The 24653-nt window shown below is 51.0% G+C and overlaps 1 protein-coding gene across 2 annotated transcripts in view; it reads right to left on the bottom strand.

Moving 5' to 3' along the window:
• Positions 1-2023: 2023 nt before the first annotated feature.
• GNAO1 (G protein subunit alpha o1) overlaps positions 2024-24653 on the bottom strand; it is a 135790-nt gene continuing 113160 nt past the window's right edge. Inside the window, exons 7-8 of one of the 2 annotated variants that reach the window (XM_051771243.1) lie at positions 5809-5962; positions 2024-4057 (exon numbers count right to left, since the gene is read on the bottom strand). In XM_051771243.1, coding sequence (XP_051627203.1) covers positions 3870-4057; positions 5809-5962 — 342 coding nt within the window. In that variant the 3' untranslated portion in view covers positions 2024-3869. Of the gene's footprint in view, positions 4058-5808; positions 5963-8771; positions 15278-19306; positions 19461-24653 lie in introns of those variants that run through there. The other variant, XM_051771244.1, reaches the window with a different exon arrangement.

Here is a 24653-nt window from a genome sequence, read left to right on the forward strand (position 1 = left end):
GTTTGGTCTGGAAATGGGACACCTGCACTTTGGTGCCCTTTGGTTCCCCCTTTCCACCTGATGAGAGGGAGCACAGCCTCCTAACACTGGGTTTGGGAATATTCTCCCAAGCCTCGGGTTGCAGGGCAGTAATTGGTACTGGAATTTGGTTGTGCTGTGAACATGGAAATGGATGAGAAACAGTGTCTCAAGGACTAAAAATGGAGCAGGGCTTTGAGCTGTCTGGCAGGGTACAGAGGGGATGAGAGCTACTCTACCTGTGAGCAGTGTGGGGTTTGGGTCTTGATCCAAGCAGCAGACCTGACATTCCTCTGGGAGGGGAGAACACAGCACAGAAATCCTCGTGGGCTCCATGTCTCCATGAGTTCTCCTTGCTGTGTTTCTGGGAGATGTTGTACCTGGTGATGCATTTTGTACATGATGATGCCAAATGCCCCCAGAGGGGCTGCCTGCAGCCAGGGCAGGGTTTGGCCCGGCTGTGGGCTTGATGGAGCTGTGGATCCACCACCTTGGCCTGTCCTCTCCCAGCCCACCCACCTCCCCAGGACAGGAGTGCTGTGCCCTGGAATGGTTTCCCCAGACACAGAGGGCGAGGAGCCCCTGGTGCCCCAGGGCCTGGCTGGCAGCAGCAGTGCACGAGCCCCCTCTGCCCATCCTGTTGCTCTGGGAGCTGTGTGACATCCTGCTCCCCTCTGACTTCACCACTGCAAAAAAAGGTACCTGGAAAGGTACCAAAGCAGCTCCTTGGCCCCCAGCCCTCTCTACCTGCTGCAGGACCCTGCTGTGGAATCCAGTCCTGCCAGCAGCAGATCCATGGGGAAGCGGAGGATGCCATGAGCCTGTCCTGGATAAACCCCTCCTGCCCGAGGTCCTGTGGTTCCTTGGGCTGCAGCAGAGATGAGTGAAGGGGCTGCCTGGTGTGTGTGGGAAGAGGAAGGTTTGTGGAGCTACACCAGGGAGGGTGGGGGTGTTTCAGTGACTCGGGTTTTTCTTTCTGTACTTGTCCTGTTGGGCTCCTGACCTTTTCCCGGCAGCTCTTCCCTCTGCTCCCTGAGGAGCGGGCCCTGGCCAGCCACTGGATGGCATCTCTGCCTGTGGCACTGCTGCAAAATGACCCACTCCAGCCACTGAGGGCTGGTTTGTGCAGGAGAGCGCAGGGACCAGCGGTGGCCTCTTGGCCAGCTCTGCCTCCCTGGAAAGGGAGGTCATTTGAGGAGACTTTCCCAGTGCCAACATGTGCTGCTCCTGGTGGCTGTGAACAGCAGGAACCTTGGAGGAGCCACGTTGGTCGGGAGCTGCTGCTGTGGGATGGGGGCTCTGCCAACCAGCCTTCCCGAATCCCGAGGGCAGGGGACGTGTGAGGGGTGGCCTGGCACGAAGCTGAGGTCGGGGGTCCTGGGTGACCCACCCTATGGCCCTGTCACCCAGTGGCCCTGTGGGGTTTGGAAGCGTTCCCGTGGCACGGGAGGGGATGGTAAGTGTGGTGCCATGATCTCTCCCTGTGCCAGGCAGTGCCATTGGCTCTCCAGTGTCCCACATGTGTGCCCTGAGCTGGGCACCCAGGACGAGGAATGCAGGAAAAAACCCAAATTGTGAAAAAACCCCTCAAACCCCAAACCCCCAAACAAACCTCGAATGGCTCGTGCAGCAGGGAGAAAACCTCGACTTGCTTTGAGAACCTTCCTCTGTATCTCGGGGGGGGAAACTCGAGTATTGTGGGTTTTCTGATGTTGCCACAAATGAAGGACTTGGCCTCATGATCTGCTTTGCTTTCCCCAAAGAAATATAAATATTTTCTTGCTTGGAGAGTTTTTTTGGGGGGGATTTTTGCTCCTGGTGATGTTCTGAAGCACCAAGGGGCTCCCACACGCTGCTATCCCAGGATTTACACCCAGTCCGTAGTTCATCCCCTTCTCCCTGTGCTATCCCCCCAAAAATGTGATTTTTAGCACCTTTCCTTCCTCCCTTTGGAGGGAGGCAGACAGGCAGCGGAAAGAAGGAGGCAGAGGCACAGGAGGGGAGAGCCCGGGGTACAGACAAACATTCTCTTTATTGAGCTACACATGAATTTTTCCATTAGTCAGAGAAAGAGATTGGCAGTGTGTAATATATCACAGAAACCTCACTGATTGGTAATAGAAAGGCTTAGAAAGACCTGGCGCTTTTTATATATATATATATATAATATTTTTTTTTTTAAGTTTCCTCTTTATTTATTCATTTTCTTTTGAACAGGTGTGACTGCTCTTCTTCAGCAAAGGTAACTCGTAAAAGTGAAACTGTGAAGACGTCTGGTTACTAATCAAAGTAGAAATGACAAGGGATTGGTCATGAAAACGGTGGCTTCAATGTAAACACTACATTCGATTTCTGTTGTTGTTTTTTTTTATTCTTTTTTAATTATTTTTTGTGGTTTTGTGTGTGTTTTTTAAAATTTTTAAATTATTTTCATTCTTGCTTTTTTTTTTTTAAAGTTTGGTTTTTTTAAGTTTTTTTTTTCTTTTTTTTTTCCTTTTTTTTTTCTTATTTTGCAGCACAAACATCCCCACATGAGAGAGAAAAAACACCATTCACTAAAAGGGAGAGAGGATTGGGATGGGATGAGGGGGAGAGAAAAGCAGCACAAAAAAGCATTCACTGGAAAGAGTTAAAAATGAATAAAAACCAAACGAAAACAAAAAAAAATACTCTAAACAAAAAATAAAATAAAATAAAATATATATATATCTGTATAGCCCTCCCTGATGCCCCTGGTTGGCCCCACAGGAGGGGTGAGGGGGAGCCTGGCTGGGGGGGCCGAGCTGTGCTTTTGGATACGGACCTGGAGAGTGAGCAGTGAGCGGGAGTTAAACCGGGAGGGAGGGGAAAACGGGAAAAACCCGCCGGCTCCGGCTGGCGAGGGCTTTGGCCTGAAATGGGAATTCAAAAACTGACCTACAAACCCCCAAACCCTGGCAAGGGAGCAGGAGGAGGATGCTCCCACCGCAGCTTCCCCCAGACAGCCAGGGTGGGAAATGGGAGAAGATCTCCCTGCTGCTGCTGCTGCTCTTTCCCTTTCTAGCTGGGACACGTAGCCAGGGGCAGTTTTCAGTTTTTCCCCCCCCTCCTTAAAAAAACCAAAAAACCCAAAAAACCATCTCATTGCTTCTGGAGGCAGCAGCTCACCCGGGCTGGGCAGCAGGACCAGGGGCAGGCAGGGGCAGCCCAGCCTTGCCCACACTGGAAATAAAAATAATTCTTCATCATCATCATCATCAACAACATCATCATCAACATCATCATCACTAAAAAAAAAGCCAACCCACAACAATCAATTATAATGGTAACAATTAAAAAATAAGAGCCCGTGGTCAAATAAGTGCTGGGAGAAGCCCCTGCCCAGGGTGACCCCTCTGCCCCCTCTCCCTGCCTGGTGCCAGCGGGGGGAGCCCCGGGAGCTGTTGGGGTGGTGGGTCTGGGCAGAGCCCCCCCAGCCCCCGGGGTGCCCCCAGGCTGGGACATTTGGGGCCGGAGCCTGACGGGGGGGAAGGGGTTTAAAAAAAACAAACTAAAAAGGTGGGTGTGGATATTTTTATATATATATATACGTATATATATAATTTTTCCTTATGCCTTTTTATTTACCAACTTGCATGATTATGATGACAATTTTTTTCTCTCCTTCAACCTGTTTTTTTTCTTTGTTTCTTTTTTTTTTTTTTTTTTTCCCCCGCGCGTGTGTGTGTGTGTTCTGTGTGTGTCTGTTGTGTGGTTGCGTTGGGGTTGGTTTTTTTTTTTTTTGTTGTTGTTGTTATTTTTTTATTTTTACGTTTCTTTTCTCTCCTGGCGCCGGGATCGCCACCCAAGCAGTCGCTGTGCGCCGGGGGGGGTCAGTACAAGCCGCAGCCCCGCAGGTTGTTGGCAATGATGATGTCGGTGACGGCGTCAAATACCACCTGGATGTTGTTCGTGTCTGTGGCGCACGTCATGTGGCAGTAAATCTCCTTGTTGGGGGAGCGGTTTTTGCTCTCGAATTGTGCTTGGATGTAGGCGGCCGCGTCCTCGTAGGTGTTGGGACCTGCGGGACAGGCGGGGGCAAAGGGGGGGTGTCAGGGCTGAGGGCACCCCCCTCCCACCACCCCCGGCCCCTCGGGGCTCGCCAAGTGCTGTAATTCCAGCAGAAACAGGGCAAACTTCGTTATTTGCATCCTGTACCCCCCTCCCCATCCCTCAGCAGGGTCCATTTAACCCTCTTCCTCCCTTCTCCATCCTTTCCTCCCCTACCCTTTTCCAGCCCGTTCTACCCCATTTTCCCCTAATTGCAGCCCCCTGGGCCCTGCTGGGGACTCCTCCCTCCCCAGGTGTTGCTGCTTTGCCTCTCCCCTTTATCCCCCCCCTGGAAGGGGAGCAGCCCCAGCTGCGCCCAGCCGGGCTTTGCCTGACGGAGGCTCCCGACGGCATCGCTGCGGCCCCGGCCCCGGCTCCGGTGAGATCCCGGCTCCGGTGAGTCCCCACGGCGCATCCCGACAGCGCCCTTCCCAAGGGAGCGCGGGGGGGAGAAAGGCTGGGGGGCCTGCTGGCCCCCCAGCCAGGTAGGCAGGGGGAGGGATGGCCAGGAGGCTCGGTGGCTACTCCAACATCTCCCGCGGTGCTGGTCGTGTCGAGCCCTCTCTGCCCCGTCAGGGCGATGCCCGGGCAGGGTGAGGGTCTCACCCGGGCTCTGGGGTGGGCGAGGGGTGGTGGCGGGGCAGGAGCCGTTCGAGGACGTGCTGTTGTTGCCCGTTGGCTTCGTGACTGGGAGGTTTGCTTTTGTAAGGTGGGCTGGAGAGGCGCCAGATGTTCGAACCGAAAAATGTGCATTTTTGCATTAAGCCGCTTACGGCAGCGGGAGAGGCTCCGCCTGGCCCCTCGTGGGAAGCCACAAAGCTGAGTTACGCCCCTGAAATCGCCTTTGCGAGAGCTGCTATTATCTGGAGATTTATTTTCCTTTTCCAGCTCGCTGGTTCCCCTCGTTCCCGATGCGGGGGGTGGGCCGGTGACACCGGGCTGTCCCCTCCCTGTGCCAGGATGTGCCGTGCAGCTGCAGTGGGGGAGTTCGGTTTATTCGACCAGGTGGCTGTGAAAAAAGTACTGCTGCCTTTATGATGCAGAAGCCTAAATGCCTCTGGTGGAAACGCCAGTGCATTTATGCCTCAGGGGAGGGGAGGGCATCTTGCTGGGGGACCTCCTTGTCCTCAGGGTTTGGCATCCAGGGTGGGTGTGCTCTGGGTGGAACAGTTCAGAGGCATCCCAGTATCTGTAGGGGTGGCTGGAGTCTGAGTCTGAGCCGACTTTTTCTTTCCTCTTAGAAATTTTGAGGTATCTATTCTTACCCATCTTCTTGGTTATTTGTTCTTTTCCCCAGACCACGCTGGTTTCACTAAGAAATGGATGATTCTCTTGTGGTTCCACAGATTTTTGCTGTGAAGGGGCTCTTTCCTTCCCCAGCTGTATCCTGTGTGAAGGTACTCCCGGGAGGACCACGTGTCTTGGTTTCTCTTGCAGGAGCTCCTCAGGAACCCCCAGCACACAGGGTGGCTGCAGTGGTGGGCACTTGGCTCCTACCAGGGCTTCTCCTCTCCACAGCTCCTCTCTCTCTGTCCCACCTTTGCCACAAGAACTGCCCCAGGCAGGACACGGCCCTACCCCACCAGTGGGTGCTGGAGCTGCATCACTGCTCCTGAGGGTGGGCAGTGCTTGTGCCCCCCCAAAGGTGCCCTGTCCCCTCTGTCCCCTCCCAGCCTCGGTGCAGGGGGGGTGTCACTGGGCTGTGTCAGCCCTGGCACCTACCTGTGTACTCAGGGAAGCAGATGGTCAGAGGTGACTTCTTGATCTTCTCAGCAAATAGGTCTTTCTTGTTGAGAAAGAGAATGATGGAGGTATCGATGAAGAATTTGTTGTTACAGATGGAGTCGAAGAGCATGAGAGATTCGTGCATGCGGTTCTGCAACGGGGAGCACAGAGGGAGAGAGGGGAGAGAGAAAGGCAAAGACAGAGTTAGAGGAGAGGAGAACATTTTTTTTTTCTGGATTGAAATGGTTAGAAAGCAAAAAAATCTCTAAGATAAGACAGTGGTAAGTGTGAGCTGGTTACAGAGGTGGAGGAAGTGGGATATTGCCCTGCTCTTGGGCTGGAGGTCAAGGCAGTGTGGAGGCTGCAGCTGATCCTCCCCTACGTCCTGTGAGGCCACTCTGGCAGGGTAGACACCTGAAGCTTCAAGGAAGAGCAGGAAAAAATTATCTGCTCCTCTCCTGCCTCACCAGAGGAGTGGGGAAGGAGCCTTGTGTCTCCTCAGGGAGTGGGCAACCCTGAAGCATCATTTGCAGAGCTCAAATAAAGCATGGGCAGACAGCACCAGCCAGTGGCCAGGATATACTGGCCTGGGATGGGATGGAGGGGCCTTTGGCCATCCCAGGGTGGTCCTGTGGACTGGCCTGGAAGGGTATTTGGTGCTGAGCAGTGCCATCGAGGCGAGATCAATGCCAAGGGATTGCCCAGAGGTTGGGACAGGTCCTGTCCCAGCAGGACCCTTCTGCCCCTGGAAAAATCTTCAGCCCATCTTGAAAAACACCACAGTGGTGGTCAGGTTACTCCTAAGAAAACCCAGTGCTGCTACATGGAAGTAGCCAGTGGAGGTGCCTCTGCCAGCTCACCCCAGAGCTCTCCTGAGTGTTCTGGGCTTGCAGGCAGATCCAGGGAGTCTTTGAGCTTGGAAAATTTTTGGTAGGAGCATAACTAGAGGCAAATTTGTAAAGTAGGGTTTTTTTTAAATTTGTTTTATTTATTTATTTTTTTTTAATTGTCCTTTCACATGCGGGCAAAATCCACATAAAGCCATTTTCCCCTGTGCTACAGAAATTTTTAACAGGAAGAAGTGGAGAGCAGACAGCAGAACAGGAGGAGGAGGAGGTGAGGCTGTCCTGGGCAGAACGGGCTGCCCCAGGGCACCACAGAACAGGGGATTCTCATGCAGGCACATGCACTCACTGTTAGTGTGGAGGTGCCACTGGACAGGACAGATCTGGCCCTCCAGGAGCTCCAAAAAATTTCCTCCATCATTATCACCAGAAAGCCATTCCCTGCCTCTCCACTGACAGCTCTGGGGTCCCTTTCACTGTGGGTGCCCATCCAGTTTCTACCTGAACCTTCAAAGCTTCTGATGCAAACCCAGGGCTCAGTGAGGTCTGAAGCTGCTGCCCCCTCCCTGTGCCCCTCTCTGCAGCCCCCCTTAGGGCTGAGCCCCCCAGCTCTGGCTCAGCTGCCTGCAGCTCACACAGGGACACAGCTGCTTATGAAAGCCTCTTGTGAACTCACGTAAAGCCCCACTCTGGGGTGGCTCAGGGGCTGGGTGGGGGATCCTCCTGCAGCAAAGAGCCCCCCAGCCCCTTTCTTTGGAGGTGCAGCAAAGGGGGACTTGGGCCTGCTGCGGATTTGAGGATGCATGTGTTTCCTAACGAAATGATGACCCAATTACACATTTTGGAGTTTTCCATGAATGTTTTATTAGTGACTCATTTTATTAGCTCCACTTCAGCGGTAGCTTTTGCATGCAAAATTTAGCAGCTGTCTGATTTCATCTTGAAAGGCTCCGCGATTGCACCGTCGGTTCCCTGACAAAGAGGAGCAAGGGATGCCAAGCAGGCACTTTCCAAAGCTTTGGGACTTCAATTGGATCCTTATCTTGAAATAAATAAAAAAAACCCCTTATTCATGGGGAAACCAGAAACTGCTGCCAAAGGATGTGGTTCCTCTTGTCTTGTGGTTGTTGCAAAATCACTGGGTCTTGAGATTTTCATGGAGAGTATCTGGGTGGGCTTTTCCTTGTCTGTCCCTGGTGTTGTCCCCTATATATCTAAATAAAGGAGTGATGATGTTGGTGGAAGAGCAGCTGAAATAAAGCAGGTGCCCAAGGAAAGGAAAATCTCCAGTCAGGGAGATTAACCCTGGTGACTTCAGAGTCCTGGATAGCCACACAGATGATCTGAGCAGGATGGAGTCCTGGAGGAAGTTTTAAAAAAATCCCCAATAGCAACATGCAAAGCAAAATCCTTTCCCTCTCAGCCACTTCCTTTTCTCAGGGCTGGCCTGTGCTTCTGTCTCATCTGCAGAATGGGCTGTGTGGGGTTTTATGTCCTGAGGATGGGTCCAGCTGATGCTATGTCACTGAAAATTGGTCAAGTCAACAGGAACAATGGCTCACTTTGCTGAGGTTTATGGAAAATTTTCTCTTGGTTTCTTCAAGTTCTTTACTTCTATTTCATGCCTCAAATAATGGAAGATCTTTGGTTTTAACATAAAAGAAAAAACTGGCCCAAGGGTTTTCTTTAAAGGGAGGGAGGGATGTTCCACATTTGGTGCTACTGCAAGGAGCAAAACACATCTCAGTCAAAACAGAAATGGCTCTTCTGCTTCTGTGCTTGCACAAAGAAACAGTGGAAAAGCAGAGCAAAACTTGTGACTTGTGAAGGATTTGCAATCGAGGTGTTGGAGGCAGCAGTGGGGCAGAGGGATGATCTGTCCTGCTGGGGGCGAGCAGAGGAAACAAAATTCCCACCAAATACTTACATGAAATGAAATACCTTTTGGTTATATCCTTTTCAAATTCCCTGTTTCCAGGCAGATGAGGCTGTGGCAGACAACTGCCACTGCAGGTGTGTGTTGTGCAAGTGCATTTGTGGAGCAGCCATAGGGCTAAAAAATGAGTTTGAGACGCTGGACGCACTCAAGGGAGACACAATAAAACCACTCTCACACTAGAAAAGAGCTGGCACTTTATTAACATTTTGTGACTAATAAATACATTACCGACAGCCAATAAATTATTACAATAACTAATGCTCTATTAAACCAATGGACAGTCACTCTTCATACAAAATTACAGTTAATACAGTTTGGGCCATCAAACATGCAGGAGAAATGATTCAGCGGGAAACCAGCAAAAGGAAAATGGTGATGGCCTCTGGTGATCCTTGGGAAGAAACGTGGTGGGGAGCCCAGAGGCAGAGTGATGGTCACTGTTCCCTTGTTGAGCTGAAGGGGGAAAAGGGGGGTGGGGGAATAGGGCTGAGGATCACAAATTAGGGACTGGGCACTTTAGCAGGGCGATGGCTGGTGTTTGAACAACCCGAGTTGCTTGCCCTGGGTTGCTCCAGCACTGGAAAAGCTGGTGAGACTCAGGCACTGCTGAAAATGGTGTTTTACCTGCTATGATCTCCTCTCCCCACTTGGAGCAGGGGGTTTAGCTCTGGAGCTGCTTGCCTGCACTACAGGACAGTCAGGATTTGGTCTCAACATTGATTTCCATGGCACTGGGTGGGAGAGGGCCTGGGGTGTCCCAGCCCTCTGCCTCTTCTCCAGGTCTCTCCTCCCTGTGTCTAGTGCACCTGGTGTCCATGGAAAATAGAACTGCCCTCTCTGGGAGATGGAGATGTTTCTTCAGCTGCCTCCCTTCTCCCTCTGCCCACAGGGTGCCAGCTGGAGGCTTTGGTCCTGCTCCTCCTCTCAGTAAGGCGTTGGTGTTTAAGGGCTGCACTTGTGTTCACTTGCTTGTCTCTGCATATGATTAAAGATCTCCCAGGCTGCTGGCTGGGGCATGAGTGGTCCTGTGAAAGGTCCCTTTCCATGGCCATGTTCTCAGCATAACTCTTTATATAGGTCATGTCCCTATATCTGTCACCATCAATTACCTCATGTCAGTGCTGGAGCTCAGAAATGACACCCTTGAGTCCTGGGGGGCCTCAGGAGTGTGTTTGCCTGCTCTTTCCCCTGGGGAGGTAGAGGCAAGACCATGGTCTGCAATTTTGTGCCACTTGGACCATGTTTCTGCTTTCTTGTGTGTGCATTGGGGGTGCAAGGGGGTGATGGGTCTGGGGGCTTCGGGGTGATGCTCAGTAGCACCATCTCTACTGACCTCGATGCTTCCAGTGTCAGATCACTGATGAGTGTTTTAGCCTCCTAAATGGAACGGTTGTGGAGTTTTTGGTGGCAAGGCTTAAGACAAACCTGGCCCACGACAAAGACTCAAGCACATTAGCACTAAGCTTCTCTAATTACAGTCAGTCAGCCCTGCTCCCAGGAACTCAGCAACTCTCCCTGGCTCCAGGAGGCATTTTGGCCACAAAATACTCGGATGCGTTGCACAGACTAACAGTGCAGGGTTGGTCCCTTTCCCAGCCTTGACTGCAAAATCCCTCATGGGTGATGTCTGCCTTGTTGAGCCCAACAGTGAGGGGCTGCCCCATGCTTTGCATGGCAGCAGGTGGGCACGTGGGGACCTTCTGGCACAAGGACATCTGCTGTGTCCTACCCTGACCTCCTGGAGGTTGCACTCCTGGCCTGAGGACAAGGTCTGTTCCCTTGCAGGCAAACACTGGGCTCATGCCATGATGGATTGAACCCACCAGACACACTTTAATGCACATCACAGTAAAGACTGCCCTCGTTAATACTTTTAGTGTCCTGTAAAACAAAATCGCACCTATGAAGGAGGCACAGCAGGCTCCTCCTGAGGGTGCTCTGCCCCCCGTGGAGGGACAGGCTGGCACCCAGGAAAGCTGGCTGAGGGCAAGAGGCTGATTCTGATACAAAGCTCCTGAGAGATGCAGTGGGAAGTGTTTGTGGGCGGGAGGTGGGACGGGCCGGCGGGAGGGCAGGGGCAGCAGGGACGCTGGGCGCTGGCAGGCGGGGGCCTGGCACTAAACACGAGTTTAGGTTTAGGCACGCTAAACCCTGGCCTGGGCAGTCCGGGGCTGTGCTTCAGCGTGTGCTTTCCCAGTGAGTGGTTATTGCTGGTTCTCCCGGCCAGCCCAGCCGCTGCATCCCCCAGAGCAGCACAGCGCTCTGCAGCTCAGCCCCGCGAGGCTTTCCTTCTACGGCTCTCTCTGTTTCATTGAAATGGTTGTTTAAATAAAGGAGCTGTTTGCATTTTTGTGGTCTCGCGGCTCCACGCCCTCTCACTGGTTACAAAGCAAGCTGGGGAGGCTCTTCCTTCTTTCCTTTGGCTGCTGCCTGAAGCTCATCACGAGTTGCTAATGCTGCTTTCAATGCTAACACCCCTCGGATGCTGCTGCTGGACAAGCGACCTGAGTCCTGAAAAACCTCCTGCATCCCCAAAAGAGCTTTTTTTTTTGCAAGTTTCCACATTAGTTTTGAAGGGCAGGAGGGTGTATACATAGCTGTTTCAACTGTGTGCTTTTAAACTCTATCCCCCATGCCCTGGTACAATTTCTGATGCAGCCGCACCAGCTGCAACATCCCCGCTGCGTGGGGACTGCGAATCAAACGCAGCCCGGGGTCTCCAAGGGTCTGGACTTGGAGCACGGCAGTTGCAAAGCACAAGGGGCTGTTAAGGAGAGGCTTTTGAAGGCAGGGGATGCATTTCAAGGTCTTTCTAGGCAATTGCTGGTGTTTGGAAAAGGCACGGGGCAAAAGATTGCCTGCGGAAGGCACATCTGCCAGGAGAGGCTTGGAAGGATGCAGGAGCCAGCAGTGAGTAATGGTTTGGCAGCCGTTCTGCAGACAAAAATCTATACACGGCCATCAAGTGGGAGAGATAGTAGTGTTTAACACTGGAAGCATTTCATCTCCCAAATGCTGTTTCCAGCGTTTGTCAGTGAATCCTCGTGACGCTCGTGTGAGGGACGGAACGTCAGCAGCAGCAGCAGCTGAGATGAGGCTTCAGACACACAATATGACAAAGAAAATGAAAGAAGAGGCTCTGTGTGGCAACATTCCCTCTGCTTTTTCTCTCTCTTCTCCCCACGGAACACCAGCTGTTGGTTGTCACCAACGTGCTGGGAACCTGCCGAAGCTGCAGAGGGGGTCTGGACCTCCCAGCCAGGTGACCTCCCAGCAGGGGTTACCTGAATCCAGCCCAGAGAGCAGCAAAAGCAAACTGAGCCAGAACAGGCCACTTGGCTGCATTTGGCAGAGTTTGGAGTTGAGCTAATTTCAATTGTCTTTACCAAAATATTCCTGTGTGCTTTAAGCTGGGAGCTCACAAAGCCTTGGCGTGGTGCTGCCTTCCCTGGGAACAACTTCTGTTACTTATTTACTTGGATAAAATGTCATCCACAGCAAGGGGTGGGAACAGAAAATCTCCATTGCTGATCAAACTCTTCTGACAGACCTCCCTCCCTGCCAGTGCCAGCCATCAGCACACAGGAGGCTGGCACTGCACTGGCTCCAGTGGTTACACACACTTTACATACCAAACGTGACCAGTGTGAGGCTTTTCAGCCCTTGCTTTGACACTCAGTGCACATGTGGGTGCTGGGTGCTGCAGGTGGGGCACAGCCACCCACATGGGACAAACTCCAGCACCACCCCTGTCCCTCCACGTCCCTCCAGCTAATTCCCTCCTGCAGCAGAAGCACTGCCCCATTGCCATGGGCTGGTCCCTTCCAAGGAACCAAGAACTGGGCAGGTGCTTCCCACTGGGAATCCTTTCCTTGAAAAACCTTTCCACCAACTCCTGAAATCCTAAGCTAAACCAAAGACAACGACACATGCAGACCTTTCCTTTGGTTCACATCTTTACAGCAGAGTGTGCTGGCAGTAAATGGGATGGGATCTGGGAAAACAAAGTGTGTGGGTGGGCTTGAGGAGCAGAGAAGGTTGCTGGCTTTGCTGGCTGGTCAGCTCCCTGCAGGGGCTGATGTCACTGGAGGCATTCTGGGATGGTGAAGAGAAAGGTGGGTACTGGCTTGTGCCAGAGCAGGGGAGGCAGAGACCTGGAGTTATTGCTGTCAGTGCCCAGCAGAGCAGCAGCAGGTCCTTGCTGTGCAATCCTAAATGCAGTTTTATCATTTAATGCTGTTTAGGGGGTTACTGGCAGTTACCAGCCATGCTGGGCTGGGAGCTGGTTGGAGGGGTGACAGCCACCTTGCTTGCCCCTGCAGGCCCTCCCTGCTGGCTCTGGGGTGCTCCTGCTCACGTTCCTGGCTGGGTTTGTCACGGATGTCCCACGAGCACTGTCCTGGCAGAGCACAGGCTCTGATGGGGACTCTCCTCTGGCTCTCAGGTGCCCTTCTCTTCCCTCCCTCCCTGGTGCCTCCGTCTCTCTCATCTCCCTTCTGCAACTTTGCTCCCAAACTGTTCCCAAACCTCTCCCACTGGTCCTCTCCATCCTGTGCCACCATACCTGCTGCTGTCCCTGCCTCCTGCACACTGATGCTCCCCTGGCCCCTTCTCTTTGGGCTGGGCTGCTCTGGGCTGCTCTCACACCGTCTCTCCTCAATGGGCACAGCGAGAGAAGAGATGCTGTCCCTCTCAGGAGTGGCCCTGGAGAAAACTCAGACTTCCTGAGACCTGAAAGCCACCCCTAGATCAGGCTGCCAAGAGAGGACAGTTGAACTTGTGGCCAGCCTGGAAAGAACTCCCGTTTTCCAAGATTATGGATCTTAAGAGAGGCAGAGAAGAGGCAGGGATCAGCATTGCCTACCTGCCCCCAGGTGAGGTGGGCCCTGAGTGGGACCTCAGAGGTGGTTGTCTCACCCCGACACCAAACAAGCTTTTGGGGTGGACTTCTCAGGGTCCCTCCATGCCCCCAGAGGTGACCCCCCACCTCTCCATCTTTGACCTAAGGGCATCCAGACCCCTTGGTGATGGCAAGAGAGTGTAACTCAGCCCACCTGCATTTCTCTTCCCCTCTCAGCCCCTGCTTTTGCTGTGCTGGGCACTACCCTTGTCCTTTCCTCCCCCTGCCCTTCCTTCCTCCTTTCCTTGCACTTTTCCTTTCTACTGCATCACTTGGCTCAAATCAGCTCCCTGAGCTCTCATTTGCCACTGCATGGCCAGTATAAAACACCCTGCTCACATCAGACACTGGTAAAGAGACGCCTGAGTGGAGACACCAAGTGTGGAGCTGTCTCTGGATGCTCTCTGGATGACACAGGAGCCAAGGAGGCTCAGAGCACAGGGCTGGGCTTCTCAAGGCTGTTCAGATGCCTGAGGGGTGATGAAGAGCCACAAGGCTCCCGCACACCTTCCTGCCACCTGCCATGGGGACATTTCCCAAAGCACCTCCTCACATCTCAGGTACTTGAAGGTCAAACTCTGCCTACAAGAAACCAAGACTAAATATTTTTGGTGCATTCCAGCACTTCAGGGCTGAAGTCTGGAAAGAGATGCTGTTTGCAGGAGCACTGCTTGTGCTGAAATCAGTCCCTTAGGCTGGGAGGGGCTTTGGGAAAGGCCACCAGGTACCCAGGCCAGCTTCCTTGGATGCCCCCGAGCGTGGGGTCCTCTCTGCCAACACTCCAGGGGGCCCAGCCCAGTGGCTCTGTGACCTCCAGCAAAGTGCCTCAGAAATGGGTTACTGCAACCTCTAGATATATTTTAATATTAATCTTGAAAAACTTGAGGTAAAACTGCTACCAGTAATGAATGTTTTTAGACAAGGCTTAGTAGGCTTTGTTACTGTGTCCCCGTTACTCAGACACCAGCAGAACTCGATATGGCTGTTTTACTTGTTCAAATAGCTGTCTGGAAAAAAGGAGAATATACAAATCCAAGCTATGGCAGCTGCATTCAACCCTGACCCCTCTGGCTTTGGGGTCAGAACTGGAGCCATAAGGTACCCTCAAAATGATCAGGTTGTATCTAGCACTTCCCGAAGGAGTAGTGTTTTAGCAGAAAAGACAACCAGGAGAATAAACAATATCCCTTCATCTCAAGGCAAAAAAAAAAAGTTTTGGTTCCAAACTACGCTGTTCCTGACCAGTATTTTAAGGCTTTGATTTTTTTTCCCTCTTTTTAAAACTGAAGTATTTTTGTCTTTTGGCAGTTGAAATGCACTCTGTGGGAAACGCGTTAGCTCCCTGCACAGCACTGTGAACTGCAACGGAGGAGTGGAACGAGGCAGCAAGGGAATGAACCAAAAAGGAACCAAAATAAAACAAAACGGGGCTGGGGAAAAGCAGAACTCGCTGCAAAGTTTTCTGGGATGGGGAGGGGGGGAATTTTATGGATTTCTTCCTCATCATCTTCTGAGGAGGAAAAAAAACAAGGAAAGAGAGGACCTGTCCGCGGGCCTGGAGGGGCAGGAGGGGAGCAGAGAGCTCAGTAGAGTGTCAGTAGAGTCCACAGCCCCGCAGGTTGTTGGCGATGATGACGTCCGTGACGGCGTCGAAGACGAACTGGATGTTGTTGGTGTCGGTGGCACAGGTGATGTGGGTGTAGATCTCCTTGTTGGGGGACTTGTTCTTGCTCTCGTACTGGCTCTGGATGTACGCCACCGCCTCCGTGAACGCGTTGGGGCCTGCAGGAGAGCCGGGGGAGAGCACAAGGAGCGGGTTAAAGCTGTCCTGTGAGCCTGGACCTGTGGGGTACCTGCAAACACCCTCCTGTGGGGACATGGGGAGCTCCTGCAGGGCCACTGCAGTGCAGCCACCCCATCTCCATCTTGGGGATGGGCACTGTCACCACTCAGGACTGCTGCCAGCCAGGAGATGCTCCCTGACTGTCAGCTCAGCTGTATTTTTATTCTGAGTTGCTGTTTATAGTCTATGGAGCTGAGTGTTAAACAGGCTATGATGGGAAAACCAGAACAAATTCCACATCGTGGTGACAAAAAAGAGAAGAAATCTGCCAGGAATGTGGTTAAGTGTTTGACCTGGGGAAGAGGCTTTGCTTTTTTCCTTTTTTAGATTTTTTTTTTTATTAAAGTTTCAGTTTTTGGTGGAAAAGAAGAGCTAACATGTTCCATGAATTGAGGACAGTATTGGTAGCTGTGCTCTCCTTTCCCTGAATCACTAAGAGAAAAGGACATGAAAAGATCCAGCCTCTGTTGCAGAACAAAGTGGGGTTTTCTCAAAAGAAAAACCCAAAAGCCTAATACAAAATGTCCCTCTTTTTGAGGAATTAGGATCACAATACTCTCCTCCAGAGCCATGGCTAAAATCACACCAGGAGAGGTTTCTTGTTTTGATGGATAGAGATGTCTGTGCCACACCTTATTAAACATCAGGTTTTGTGTTAAAAAAAGCCTGGGAGGAGCCATGCAAATGAGCAGATCGTTTGTGCTCTGGCCAGCCCTGATCCTGCTCACACACAGAGCTCCACCTGGGCACCTGCTCAGGGCTGATGAAGGGGGTTTCTCTGGCTGGCCTGGAGTGCAGCCCCGCAGCACTGCTGGGCACTGCCTGGTGCCTGACCCCCAAAAGGCTCCACAGCAGTGACACTGCTCCTGCTTTTGGGTCCCTCTCCCTCCGTGATGCTGTACTGATGGGAAATGCTGTTATCTGCTAGAGGGAAGCTCACTGGGGCTTGAGATGTACTGTGGTGGAAGGCAGCTGACCTGGGAGATCACCCTTGCACACACACACATTGCTGTTGAAGACACAAGCACATGAAGACCATGAGACTTGAGAATATGCTTGAAGTAAGAGAAGCAAAGTGTTTTCTGGGAGCAGGCTCTTGCATGAGTAGATGTGTAAAGAATCTGTGAACAGTTCCACATGCTGTGCACGAATAGGAGGGTATTTTATGAACGGGAACTTGGTTGTTCAAAGGTATGAGGATTTAGATTATGTATTCTGTCCAGGAGAGCAAGGAATCACTAATGCCAGGCTGGTTTAAAACACGCCACGCTGCTTTGCTAAGTATTGTGGATTAGTTAAGAGCATGGGAGAATTAAGGGGATGGAAACAGTCAGTGCTCCAGCAAACAGCCAGCACATTTGTGGATGCAGTCCTCCAGTAATTCCCTGTCAGCAGAACTAATGGACATCAGAAACTTCATTTCATTAAAAGCACTTCGTGGAACCTACTTGTGATGTTGAAAGTCCGCTTGTTCAATTTATAGGCTTTCATCAAATAATTCCATTTTAACTCCAGGGCAACATTCTAATAATGCTGCTTTTCCACACGACCACGAGGGCTCCATCCCCTGAGCTGTGGTCAGCAGAGCAGGGGGGGCAGCCTGAGGTGTGTGCTTGGGTCTAAAGTCCGGGCTGGATGTTAGCATGAGCTAACTTGTAATGGCACTGCTGAGTGCCTGGGGGGGGATATTCCTCACCTCTGACTCACATGCCTGTTGGACCAGTAAAAGGACTTTCAGCCATCAGACTTTCAGCCCTCTCTGATGGCACAAGAGAGACCAGGAGGTCTCATGGCACCAGGAGGTCTGTGGAGGGTCCCTGGCATTACGAGAACTCCCAGCTTCCAGAACAGCACCTTGAAGGAATTTAGAGCATCTCTGGGGTCCTCTGAAATTTGGGGAAGACTGGTTTGGTTCACCTGGGGCTGAAGCACTCCGGAAAGAAGCTGTATTTGTTTTCATGTGTGTCAGAGGGTCTGCCTCCCCCAGTGAACTCCTCTCTTGGGCTGGGATTGCTTGGGAAGGAACAGTTGTATCTAAAATGACATTCCTTCTCCTTCTAGTCTCCCTGCCATCGGGGGTCTGTAAGAATGTTATTTCAGGGTAGGGTTTCTGGGAGACTTCAGTGAAGATCCACAAAGCCAGGTGCACAAAGTATGACCAGGAAGGAGTGAGAGGTGCAGGTTTGCTTCACTGAGAAAAGGGAAAAAGAAGAGGGCATGATAGAAACCATCCCGTATATAGAAGTGCTGCTATAAAGAAGACAGTGATGAGCTGCTCTACAAGCCATCCAGAAGCAGCAATCTAATTTGCAACCAGGCAGATTTGGGGTAGGCATTATTATGAGCTTTCAGCTGTAAAGACTGAAATTTCCATGATTAGATCTTTTCAGACAAACGTGTCGGGAATATGTTGGTTCTGTCTGGACCAAGCAGATGAGTAGATGGCTGAAATGTGTTGGTGGGGACAAACACCCAAGCCTTCCCCAGAGAGGAAGCCTGCAGATGTTCTTCTGAATTCAGCTGGAGTCGTTCTGCTCCGTGGCCACAGACCATTCAGCCCAAAGCAGCAGTGAGGGACAGCCTTTGTCTGTTCACAGCGAAAAATCAAGTGTTCAGAGATAAGAAGCTGTGGTTAATAATTTGTTGGCCTGCCCAGAAATGTGACACCCTTGGTGCTCCTGGTTCACAACCACGTTTCCTGACAAAGAGAGATCTGCTGCTCTGTCTGTCGGGTTGATTCATCGGGATGTCTCCGGTGAGCTTAAATAATTCATGATGATAAAAGTTGATTTTGATGCCATCTCAGAATGGTAATGAGGGGTTGTGGAAGCTGGTGAGGTGCAGAGGGAAGCAGCAGATGCAGCTGCAGCCTTTGCATGGGTGGTCAGATGCCAGGCAGGCAGCAGAAGTGGGGGCTCCTTGCAGAGCCCCTGCTCTCACCTCCACCTTTCACTGAGGCTCCTTCTCCCCAGCCAAGCTCGGGGCAGGGCTCTTGTGGCCTTCCTCTGCCTGCTCTGTGGGTGAAGGGCTGTGGGTGGCCAGTAGAATAGAAAATCAAACACTTTGTTTTCTGCCTGCGTTTAGCTGGAAGTGCTCCCATGTCTGTGCTTGATTTCAGTCAACCTGAGAGTGAAACTGGGGACCTCCTCAACTAATGTGATGAAAAATGTATGGCTCGAGCTGAAGCAGCCAAGCTGTGAGACCTGCTGCCTGCACACTGGAGGGCTGATTATGGAACACAGAATGGGTTGGGTTAGAAGGGACCTTTAAAGGTCATCTAGTCCAACTGCCCTGCAGTGAGCAGGGACATCTTCAGCCAGATCAGGTTGCTCAGAGACCCCTCCAGCCTGGCCATAAATGTTGCCAGGGCGATGATGATTCTGCAGCCCCGAGGTGCCTGGCAGTGGGGCAGTGGTGGCCAGGAACTGCTGAGGGATTCTTGTTGTGGCCAGCCAGGACCCACAAGGGAACGTGGGGGGTTTTGAAAGAGCAAAGCTGGACTCCAGCTGAGGACAGCCTAACAAAGCCTGTGTGTTGGTCTCCCAGAGACCAGTCCCCTGTGTGTAATGGTTCAGCTCACTGCACCTTTCTCAGAGACCTGCAAGAAGGTTCCTGCTCCTGTGTGACACAGAGAACCAGGCCACATGGGTTTGGGGACAGCACTGCAGCCCCACAGCTGATTGTGCTGGCTCAGCATCAGAACCACCTGTGAGGCAGGGATCAAACACTGCTCAGGGGGGGTGGCCCTTTGCCAGCAAGGAACTTGGTTTAAGTCATCCTCCTGCTCTAAGTGGACCACTCAAGATGGTGAGGATGTTCCTGTGGCACTTCCTGCAATAAAAGTGAAGCCCATGGGAGCTCTGCACCTTCAGCCTCGTTGCCTGCACTACAGGACAGCACCAGCCCTGCTGGGCAGCACTGTGTGCTCCCTTTGCCAGGCACTCCTGTGCAGCCACCTTTCTCATTACCTGTGTACTCAGGAAAGCAGATAGCCAGTGGAGATTTCTTAATTTTCTCCTCAAATATGTCCTTCTTGTTTAGAAAGAGGATGATAGATGTGTCTGTGAACCATTTGTTGTTGCAGATGCTGTCAAAAAGCTTCAGAGATTCGTGCATGCGGTTCTGCAACAGAAAGGAGAGATCACATCAGGCCAAAGGCAGGGACCCCAGGGACGTTCAACACGTAGGGAAATCTAAAACAACTAAATTAAAGAGGAAAACAACAGAAAAGAAAAGCTACCATATACATAATCAATTTATGTATACATAACAGCTGAACATATACATACACAGATGCAATCCCTATAACATTTGACACAGTTAGTAACTTAAGGGCATTTAACAATACAGAGCTGTTTTGATTTTGCATGACATTAATTTACAGGATCCCAGCTCATAGAAATCATCATGCACCATGCATGGATGGAGAGTTATTTTTGCCCTTTGATCAGATTTTTGTGTTGGTGTAGCTCATGCAGATTTTCTAACATGTTTTCAATAATGTTTAATTTTTTTTTCCCCACTTTCTCGAATGTGTGCCGCACACAACTGGTTGGATACATTAACCAAGGACTGGTCGATCCTTGAATTAATCTAGAGTTGGAAGCAGACATCGAGGTAACATAATTTTGGAAATGACCTTGCCGTGACCTTTGCCTGGTTTTGTTATTTTGTTTAGTGTTGTCTGTTGTCGGGCTTTTAATTTTTGAAGGGTTTTTTTTTGGAGTTCTCTTGGAAGATGGCTCAACAGAAAGTGTCTTGCAGAGAGGAAAAAAAGTGAAAAAGGAAGAGGAAACAGTATAAAAAGGAAAAATGTAACAAAGAGCATCTAAGAACAACCAGACCGGACCTCAGGCAGCTACCAGTGGTGTTAGCTCATGCCTCTAGAAGAAGATTAGCTACTGGCCAGCAGAAGAGCCATAAGTTCCAAATGCACACACAGCGAGAAGTCAGCTTTTTGGTTATAGGTCATGCAAAAAAGGACACAGAGAAGCAGAGAGATAAGAGGAACGGAAAAACCAGACCAGTTAGAGAGTTGCAAAGTCCGCCACATGGTTCTATGGTGGTGGAAAGAGCTCACGGCAAAGTCAACCAAGTGTCATGTTCCCTCCTGCTGCTTTCAACTCTCAACTCGCTTTTGCTTTTTTTTTTTTTTTTTTCTCAGTTCAAGAGAAGCTTTCATACCTGCCAAATTTGGTTGGTCTCTCAAATGCCCATTTTTTGGCCTTTGTTTGGCTAGATAAGGTCGGTCGGCCGAGGCAAAGCTGTGGAGGTGCCGAGGCTGGCGATGTCCGGCCGAGCCGACGCCGGAGCGCCCGCCGGTCGCGGGGCCGTCGCTGAGCCGGGAGCCGGGAGCAGAGCAGGCGCGGTGAGGACGAAGCACACCCGAGAGTCAGGGGGTTATCAAAGGCAAAGCATGGCACAGACCAGACCGGCTCCTCGGCTTTTCCCAGCAGGATCTCCTCGGGACAGCGCTCCCCAGACCCGCCAGTGCGCGCAAGAAACCGGTGACAGCCACCGAGACACCGGAGAGAACAGCCCTGCACGGGCTTCTGACCAGAGGGGTTTTTAAAGTGAGTGCAGCACGTCCTGCCCACCCATCTCTGGATTTGGGCATTTGGAGTCGTACAGGAGTCAGCTGGGGGCCTTTACCCCCTTCCACTGCATTTCACACCCGCACTGGCAGCAGTCGAGCCCAGCACTTCACTGAGTAACACCCTCTTTTTCATTTCACGTGCTTCAGCTGCTGCTGAACGCTTTATACAGATAAAAGTGGCTCCGTGGACGAAGGAAACATCTGATCCAACCCAGAGTGAGACAGGACATGTGAGATTTGCTGTCCCCTGTGCTGAGTGACTGAGCATTTCCCCGTTGTACCCACACACCGGACGGCGCGATGGTGTGTGAGTGTAACAACACATTCACCCTTTGGGGCTCAGCTGTACGAGTGTAACAACACATTTACCCTTTGGGGCTCAGCTGTATGAGTATAACAACACATTTACCCTTTGGGGCTCAGTTGTACGACTGTAACAACACATTTACCCTTTGGTGTAGGAGTGTAACAGTGCATTTACCCTTTGTGGCTCCTCTGGATCACCCCGTGCCCCTGGGCTGATTTTTGCTAACCCATGTGGTACTGGTGGTGTGGGAGCCCTGGAGCAACGCTCCTCTTTGCTACTCGTGGTGCCAAAAGTGTAACTGTGTAGAAACCTGGCGTACAAAGGTTTTGTAGGGGAGATCCTTGGCTACCCAAAGCCTTTTGGAGGAGAGGATGAAGTGGAGGGGGGTCAGGGGAACAGAAAGCAAATATAATTAACCATTTTTTAAAGCAGAGTCCCCCACAGAACATTCTAAATGACATTTTTATCATCCTTGCTGATTCAAAGTACAGGTATGGAGAAACATGTGCCCTGTGTCACCCTACACAGCCCCCTGACACCCTACACAGCCCTGTGCCACCCTACACAGCCCCCTGAAACCCTGCACAGCCCTGTGCCACCCTACACAGCTCTCACCACCCTACAGAAATCCTTCTACTTCTCTAATGGAGTTTGATTAATTTGTGTTAATACATGTTGGGAAATGGGAGTGTTTTCCCAACAAACAGAGACTCAGTGTTCAGCTGTAACCAGGATAGAGAGTCACAGAATCACACACACACAGCACAGACCAACCCAGCCCTGCAGAGCACCACAGTTATACTGATGTCCTCCATTCCTTTCAGATTCCAGAAACAAGTTTTAAAGCTTCCCAAGGCTGCCTGACCTGGCTTTCTGATCTCTACATGTTGATTTTTCCCTCAGCTCTGCTGGTTAGCTGAGTAAACACAACCAACTGTTCTGCCCACTCATTCTTATTTACATGGGCAGTGTTTTGGTCTTAAATCCACCTTTTCCTTCCCCACCACTAAAGAGGAGACATTATTCAAAAGCCAGGAGTTGCTTTCTGTGTGTGGTGAAGGTGCAGAGCACTATCCTGGTGGGCAGGCACGGGTGCTCCTGTTGTCACACTGGGATGCCACGTGGGACATGTCGCATCCAGGGAAGGCTTCTGGGAGCCCACACATGGATTCAAGCTGTCCAGGTGCTGGCTAACATTGGGAATGTCTCACTGTCTCCCTTTCCTTTCCCTTCCAACTGCTACTAGTTCACCAGATGTTTGCAGCAGCCCTCTAACAGCTATGGCAGACCCAGGCTGAGAGGTGAGGATGGGGAGGCAGGGTCTGGGGACCAAATGTAAAAGGACAAGCTGCTGCTAAAGGGTTAGTGAGAAGTCAAAGCCTTCAAATAATCCCCCTCCTCCCAGTAAATCCACAGTGGAAGGCCCTTTTATTCCCTTAGAGCCTGCCTTGGGCCCTCTCAGGAGCACCTGTGCTGCTGTGATGGGGCAGTCGTGCCTGCTCTGGTGGGAGCCACTGGAGGTTACACTCCTCATATTTTTAGATGAAGTGATATAAATCACTTCACCTGCTTTTGGATCCATCGTGCTGCTTTTTCTCACTTCGTGTTGGGTCTGTCATCGAGGGAAGGGCTCCTCAAACACTGACATCTAAATGTCACTCCCTGTTCCAAAGCTGCTATTTTAAATCCTTACGCCTGCAAATACTTTATACCCCAACAAGCAAAGCAGCCCCACCAGCCACGTTACAGAGGAGTAACCACTTGCTCACACACATTCCAGGACCAGTTAACTTTTCCTGCACAGGATAAGAAAGAGAATTGCTGACAGCTGAGTTCAGATGTCACTGCACAACCATGTTCCCGTCACCGATGCGAAGGGCAGACACCTTTCCACTGAGCACCAGGGAGAAAGGATGCTGTGGTCAAGACTCTGCCCAGGCAGAAACACACCCATAAAACCCATCTTTTTTTCACTGGAGCACAGCAGGAGAGCTGGTGATCTCTGCAACACATAGTTGATTCAATCTTTTCTGTTTCCCTTGGCCATTAAGTGCTGGCTGTCATGCGAGCTGTGAGGTTATCTGAAGCACAGAAACTCCATATTCCCCCTTCTGCTTGTATTTCCAAGCCACTTTCTCTTGCTTTGTCACTCCTAAGGCAATTTCTGAGCACTGCAGTTCCATTTTCCTTGCCCAGTGACAGCAGAGAGAGCACACTAACCAGGTCATGCAATGCAATCCAAACCAACAGGCCAACACTAATGCACACCAAGGGTCACCAGCACAGCCCTTCAGCCCATCCCATCCTCAGCAATGGGGACATGAGCAATACTTGCATGTCTTGGCTGGGTATGGTTGACCTACACATCTTAGTTTCAAAGGCAGCAATGTACAGCATGAACATCTCCCTCTCTTGCCACAACTCCTTTGAATTTGCAAGGAAAAAAACAGAGGGTAGTCTCAGTTCCCATGACAGGTTCCATGCCATTTCTGTCTTTCTTTAAAATTCCGTTAGGAATTCCACTTAAAAAGAACAACAGAAATCTACCCTTGTTAATTGTTTTCTCCAATTTTACTAAGTGATATGACTGCTGTCCCTCTCTCCTCCCAGATTACAGGGATGAGGCTTTTCCTCCTGTAACCTCAACTTATGAAACATAAAGATAATTCAGAAATGAGACAAAATAGCCTTGTTATGCAAAGACATAATCCATGAAGATGTTCTGTCAGCTAAAACCAGGACATTCCCAGTGTGTACAAATATGGCAGAGATCCTGGCAGCTCCTTGTCATGGACTTGGTAAAGGCAAAGCGTGATCTTCATGGGTATATGGGCCTAAAAATCACAGATGCAGAAAGTTTTCTTTATGTCTTTCTGATCTGGACATAGGGAAGTATTTGCTTTCCTTGACTCCTGCTGTACAGCTCTTTGTGGCAGTGGAGAGAATATACATCTCTTAGGGATGGCTTCACACACAACAGCCCTGTTTTAGCTGCTGCAGGAGGATGGGTGCTCAGTCTTTTAAAACAAAGAGCACAGTAACCCACAAAAAACCTTTACAAGCACAGTGCTGGTTTTGAATTGTAAGGGCAGGGACAGGTCAGGGGGTGTTTCACCCAGCCTTGTTTAACCAGCTCTTCGGGAAGGATTCACAGTAAACCTGTTGTTTGTGAGTGTTTTTCAGTGAAACAAGCTGACCCTGCACTCGTCCCAGCTGAGGCTTAGCAAGACCAGCCCCTGCCTTCTCTGTGTTAGGCTGACTGCATCTGAACTGCAGTTTTCTCCAGCCAAAGCGTGGTTTGACTTAGAGAAGTGCAAAAAGCACCTGTGAAATCCTGTGATCATTGACATCTGGGTGCTGAGCACTGGAGGAAAAGCCATTCTCCCTGTGCACCCAACTTTGGAAGGGTTTT

Source organism: Manacus candei, unplaced genomic scaffold (genome assembly GCF_025592945.1).
Source record: "Manacus candei isolate 608988 ecotype Guabito, Panama unplaced genomic scaffold, ASM2559294v1 h1tg000131l, whole genome shotgun sequence".
NCBI lineage: Eukaryota > Metazoa > Chordata > Aves > Passeriformes > Pipridae > Manacus > Manacus candei.